The sequence below is a fragment of the Pteropus alecto genome, unplaced genomic scaffold (assembly GCF_000325575.1).
Source record: "Pteropus alecto unplaced genomic scaffold, ASM32557v1 scaffold3, whole genome shotgun sequence".
Lineage (NCBI taxonomy): Eukaryota > Metazoa > Chordata > Mammalia > Chiroptera > Pteropodidae > Pteropus > Pteropus alecto.
This window is the reverse complement of record NW_006442484.1, coordinates 3,049,555-3,056,370: the sequence shown is the minus strand read 5'-3', so window position 1 is coordinate 3,056,370 and position 6,816 is coordinate 3,049,555. Positions and strand designations below refer to the sequence as shown.

Below are 6,816 nucleotides of genomic sequence, written 5' to 3'. Positions count from 1 at the left end.
TTTTAATTGTAAAATGAGGTTAAGAAGAAGACTGTCCTCTTTCAGTAATTGGAAACTTCATATGCCATCTTCCCTTAGTTCTCAGTACCCTGTGATAGCCCCTTCTCCTTTAGTCCCAAAACAGGACATGGATATTTATTTGACAAAGTCATTAACTGCCAGATCTGAATTATCAAAGGTCAAACACCACCTTATACCACTTCCTCCTCAGTTAAATCCTAACAGAAAGCTACACTCGGTATAAGAAGCCCTCAATCTGCAGAATTTATAATATCTGAGAGCTTGAATTGTTTTTGCATTCTGGTGATTGTGAGCCCTGACCTAAAGGAAAGGCAATAAGGTAGAGGCCTTCAAATGAAGATTTGAGTATGTGGACTCTGGAGCCACCATGACCTAAGGCAAGTTTCCTATTTTGCTACATCTCAGTTTTCTCATTTGTAAAGTGGGAATAAAAACAGTACCTAATTGTCAGATTGTTTATAAATTCATTTTGATGGATTTTAAATTTTCATCAAATATAATACCACCTGCATTTAGAACATTTTTGTATAATTCAAAAGATAAAATATAGTAACAGGAAGTACAAATAAATTGGACATTAACATGTAATTAATACCAAATCATCACTCATTACTTTGTGATAATATGCCATGACATTTGCTGCTGTTTTAATGAATCAAAAGGCCTTGGGGCCTAATTTTTATTAAAGTTACATTGACATTATTATATTTATATTATGAAATGGTTGGCACTCAACTCCATGTTTTCAGATCTGGGCCTAGTTAGGTATGAGAGATCTTATTTCACACCGAAGCCACAGAGTTTCCTCCCATTAACAGTCTAAATTGTTGGTCTAAAAGGTTAAAACTACCAATTAAAGAGATCTCTTTCCTTGTATGTATTGTGCTATCATTGCAAAAGAAACACTTAGCTGCTTGGTGATTTGCAGGAGAAGCATACAAACACTGTAGGTATCTCTTTTTTACCAGAGTTTTGTCTCTCTTTCTATGGAATTCTTAAATTTCCAAGTTTCTGTTAGTAATTACAGAATTACATTATTTATGCCTTCAAGGGTATATGATGCAGTTACATAATTATTGTAATATGGTCAGTTGTATCAAACTATAGAAAACCGATTTAGACACAGATAAATGAGACACGTAATGACAAGTAGGAGTTTTTATGGTCATAGGTATAAAAAGGGCAAGACAGTGGAAACAGTCCACCTTTCATATAAGAAATAAAGGGTACTTTGAATACAGAGAATTGGAAAACAAGCAGAAACAATTAAAAGTAGATCTGTTTTTCATTATTGCCATGTACCATTAATTCTAAATGTAAGTGATAAAACAGTCCTCTACCAAAAAACATAATCTTTTGTTGGTCTAAGTTCTAAGAAATGCTGATATTAATATTAATTTTTAATAATGTACATTTAAGCTTCAAATAGCACTTTTCATTACTTGCCACTTAGTAAATATTATATTAAAGAAGGAAGTTACTCCAAAGGACTGCTTATAAACTGTTGGCTCCTGAACATACAAACTCAAATATATGCATCTGTTTTTAAGAGTAAGAACTCAAGTTCTGATTTTTCATTTTTATAATTACTGTGCTATTGTTGTTTACCACAAATCCACTGAAACGCTCGAATGCATAGTACCACAGAGGTGGTAGGCACAAATTTTACCCAAAGAGAGCTTAAGGGATTTTAAATCCTCAGAAACTTTGTGAGGTTTTACCAAATAGAATAGCAATCTGTAATAAATTTTCTGGTAAAAAAAATATTTTAGTAGATTATTTTTGATTGGAGAAATATTTGAAAGTTGTTAGAATTAAGAAAAATATGCATGGAGAGTATTGCAATTTCTGCAATTTATTGTAAAACAAAATTTTTATGAAAATGTACCAAACTTATCCTTATGTTTAGAACTTTTCTTAAAATTTATATATCTATAGCTTAATATAAAAAAATTAAATTTAAAATTTATAAAAAGTACTTTTTGATCAATATGAAAGAAGATAAGTAGGCAAATCTGATTATACTCTTTTAAATATTAATATGCAAAGAAAATTAATTCTGATGATGTCATTCACAAATTTGTAGAAGTTAAGTCTAAGGAATAGACATTTTAATATTATTGTTACTGGAACATACTAATATGTAGGTATTTTTTCCTTTTTTTATAAAAAGTAAATACATGTAATTAAAAGATTTTATCTGTTACATTATATTTTTTGTATAAGAATATTTTTATTGGTATGACTTCTATAAAAGTTCAACAATAGAACATTTTATCACCATCTGAATTTCTACTGTTTTTCACTTAACTTTATGATTATTACTGAATATAACTTGTATATAGAAGATAGGATGTTAAAAAGTGATTCGTGTCTTGGCATCAAATGCACTAGATAAACCAAAGTTTATGGTGAAGTGGTAGAGAAACAATGGGAATTCTGATTTGGTAGTCACATACTTCTAGTTGTGGAAAATAAGTCAGGAAATTACTTTAAAAGCAAAATGACAACAAAAAAGTAGATCTCAAATACGAATAGAATGCATAAGAACACTTACAACTTTCCACAGAAATTGTAATGAACAAGTTCTATGGTATGGAAGCTTAAAGTTACAGGTAAGAAATACCCATAGATCAGATAAAGGACACTGCCATAGGTATCCATGGACATTTGGGGAATGCACTATTTTGAAGATAAAATGAGTGATTAAATACTGATAGGTAATAATAAAACAGAAAGCATTAGAAGGAACCAGGAATTGGCATTGCTAATTTTACAGATGCCCAGTGAGATTAATTTGGTAGTACTAATATGTACTTGATGGCAAAGATAAAACTGAAGTTTATTCTGTTGACCAATTCCATTAAATTTATAAACGAGGGAACTTACAGCTTATTTCAAGTCGGATGAAGTCTGTAATGCCAAGGTTTTCTAGGAAAACTCCAGATAAAGCCATGGTTTTAAAAAAGAAGGAAATATCAGCACTGAATTCTGCATGGAAGGTAGGAAAGTGGAGGTAAGAGGCTTCTGTATAAAATGAGACTGCATTCCAGAAGTGTCCTGCAAATGAGAAAATCTTTAAGCAAGGTTCATTGTTTTGGAATAGGGTATAGAAAAGCTGGACAGGTGGATAATTTTCAAGCCTAGGGGAAACTGCATGGAAAAGGGATAAGGAAATAAAAACACCTTGTGCTTATGTAATGCAGGGAGAAAGCTTCTTTCGATTAGTACTCACGGTCACCATAGCAACGCAATGGACCAATTCTCCAAGCAGCTTCTGAGTTTGATCTGTTAGTATCAGTGATAACTATCTGAGTGACAGGCAAGTGGTCTTTGAATGAAAGAAAGCCGGTATCATTTGTCCTGCAAAACATAAATTAAAAAAAAAAAAGAGGAGAATGTGGATAATCTAGGAACTCTTACCAAGACTTTTCTTTTCAAAAGTGAATCGGGTGGCTGCAGCAGAGTTGGGGCAGAGAAGGGGATAACAAAGGACTTTTCATCTCGTAAGTGTATGTGAAAGGCTGGAATGTCAATTACAAAATCCATTGAGAGTTTCCAGAAACAAGTTTTTTACATCTTCCTTAAGTCCTTCCAGAAACAGTTTGCAAAGCTTGCTGCTGCTTGTGGCTAAGAGCACACATCTGCCCGATGCAGTGTGATGGGACACTAAACATTGCCTCCTTTACCATAAAGAGATTGGCTAACTTGAAATAGACATCACAAATCCCACAAAAAATCACTCCAAGGACTTGTTTTAGCCACCTGCCACAGTTTTTAGTCAGCTTAGCATGATTCTTATCATCTTTTAACTCTAGGTAAAAACAAATCTTTACAGTTACTGGTTTGTTGCTTTTCATTTGCTCTATTTTAAAGATCCTGGTAGTTAAGCACTCTGGCTTTGTATTTGTTAATTACGCAAATAGGAAACTGACTAGTCACTCTTTGACAAAAAAATTAAAAATAGGTAGAATTAAGCTATTGATTTTTCTCTATTTTTAAATTGTGATTTTGGACACGTGATAAGAACAAGCCATTTAACTGAGAGTAAAAAAAGGTAAGTAAGAAACTGGCATTGAATTAATAAATATTTTGAAACAACGATATATCAAGGGTTAAATATATTTTCCCCACATGACATCTCTATGCAGTGTGTACCATTATTTCCACTAGCTTAAGGTCACATGGCAGCAGGGGCTAGTCACATAAGTGGTATCTATCCCATGTCTAAATTTAATAAGTATGTCATAAATACATGTTGATCTGAGCTGAACTGAATCATATGAGGCAGTCTGAGAAACACACACAAGTAAGCTGGACTCCGCACCTACACAACCTCAATTAAGCTTGGGATGTATTATCTTGCCGGTATGTAGTAATTGAGAGACAGAGCTCCAATATTCGGGGCAAAGTCAGCAATTTGAAAAAAGAACATGAAGTAGCAGATTCATATTGGTTCTCTGTATTCACGAAGAAGTCAACAAAGCACTCAAAACCAACATTATATTTCATTATCATTTACAACTCATTTACAATTCCGAGTTTAGAGACAAGAAAAATATTCCAAAGTTTTAATTAGGGAAGCATGACAAGAACCCAGTAGTACTTTAAGGACATAACTTTAGAAGCAGAGAAATTTGTTCTGGAATCTCAGGTCCCCAGTTCCTAGCTGTGTTAGCTTCAGCAAATCTCTTCACTTCTGAGACTCCATAGCATCCATAATTTTAAAATGAAAATAATGTCTATATCACAGAGTTAAACATAGGATTAAATGAGATTATATAGCATGGTGTCCAAATCTGGACTAAGACTCTTGTTTCTATTTGAAAGCACATCTCTGAATGTTACACAGACAGAATAAATTTTGAGTCTTCACATTTCAATAACTTTTCAGGAAGAGATTTAAAAGCAAATTTCGAGTAGTCAAAGTGGAATAGACCGAACCTTAATTTTCTTCTTATGTAACTATGTATTTCTACAGGATTCATTTCTCTACATTTTCATTTTCAAGGTGAAATGATAGATTCTGAAGTTTACCTGTCAATGCTAACTATTGCACCCCTTACACACTATGTCATCTTATCTCCCATTTGATGCCCTTGTATCAAAGTGTTAGAATATCCAAATAGCACTCTAAAAATAGCAATCTCTTTTTCCAAATAAAATAAAAAAAAACTGCATATTTAGTTTGATGAAACAATCACATTACCAAAAAAATACTTCTTATCGCAAAACTAACAAAATAAATGAAATTGCTCTTTGAAATTGTTTAATGGGATAGAAACAAACTCAAAAGCCTACAAGGACAAGGAAAGAAATAAAAATGAGTGAAGATGGTTTTCTTTTAGACAATAAATAGAACCTGATACACAGCTTCACAGTCAGGAGGAAAAAGAGAGAAATAGGAAGACTGTCTAAAGGAGACAGTGACATATTAGTAAGAGGTAATTATACTATTCATGAATATAAGACCAGTGGGCTAGTCTAGCCTGGGATGTTAATGTAAAATGCCTCAATTTTTAAATTGTGGCAATAGATTTAAAATTCTTAAAAGAAAATATATGGTGGAAACCAACACTATTCTGGCCAATGAAAAGCAGATGAGAAATGTGCTCAGCTTACGGACAATCTAGGCATTAAGGGGACTTCGAATATTTATTCATGCTCCTAAGGTCACACCAAGAATAAGATTGGATTTAATTTAATTTGTGAGTGATAAGTATGATTCAAACCTTTTGGGTGGAGGTGGTGGATTTTAACAATGAGAAAATGATATAAATTATAGTGGTACCTATTGATAGGTAGCAAGTCTACAGCTATAGATTTTACTTTATAAATATTAATTTGTTTTTCTTTCTCTTTTGTTTGAACTGGACTTAGGGGCAAAACTTTACAGACTATCTTCGTTTGGAACATACGAGACTCTTCCTAAGGGTACAGGATACTAATGTACTTTGTAAGTACAGAATTGATTGTGTTGTAGTGGGGAAGCATTGCTATTTGAATCAGACTGGCATGGGGTGAATCAGTGTGCCTCAGCAGCCCTGTTGTATGATATCAGTGAGGTCCCTCTGGGCCACAGTTTCCTTATCTCATAGATGGGTATACTAAAACTAATTTGATACTGTTGTATAAATCAAAGAAGACAATGTATATAAAACAGTTAACACACTGACTATTTCAGAATAGGGACTCAATAAATAGTTGTTGAAATTTCCAGTAAAGTTTTAAATTAAAATGTGGAGTAAAAATTTTTAAAGTGAAAATAAGAAAGAGAGCTCTCTGTAGATGAATGATGAATGATGAAATGAACAGGACAGCCAGAGGTTTCAGTTTATGGAGGCTCTAAGGGCTCAAGGAATAGTTGTACTCCACAAGGGACATGAAAATACATATTCGTTAAGAAAAAGTCTTGAGAAAAATATCCTCAAGAGCAAAAGTATGGCACAGAGTTAGTCAATGTGGTCTCCTCTCAGTTTATTATCTGAATCTTGGGATTTTACCAAATTCAGAATTACAGAACACAACAGGAACCTCTGATTTTGTTGGTGTCACATGCTTCTGTTTGTTTTCATCAACCAATTTTAGTTAACTGCTGCTCTATAAGCTTCCATTAGAAGAGTTATTTGGGTGACTGAGCCTATAAAGAGATTTTGTTCCTCTTTTTATACTTTTGTTTTTAGTAACTCAGAAGTAAAAAAACATTATGCATAAGGTAGAAAAACCTAGAAAATTATGCAAAGAATTCCAGACTTCAGCTTCCTTTCAAGCTCCTGTGTGACTCTGTGTGGATTA

At 33.1% G+C, this 6,816-nt stretch overlaps 1 protein-coding gene across 1 annotated transcript in view; it reads right to left on the bottom strand.

The window, feature by feature from the left end:
• The window catches only part of CNTNAP5 (contactin associated protein like 5), a 716,034-nt gene that overhangs the window by 109,544 nt on the left and 599,674 nt on the right, over positions 1-6,816 (bottom strand). Inside the window, exons 15-16 of the mRNA XM_006920991.1 lie at positions 3,257-3,384; positions 2,911-3,081 (exon numbers count right to left, since the gene is read on the bottom strand). Coding sequence (XP_006921053.1) covers positions 2,911-3,081; positions 3,257-3,384 — 299 coding nt within the window. The remainder of the gene's footprint in view (positions 1-2,910; positions 3,082-3,256; positions 3,385-6,816) is intronic.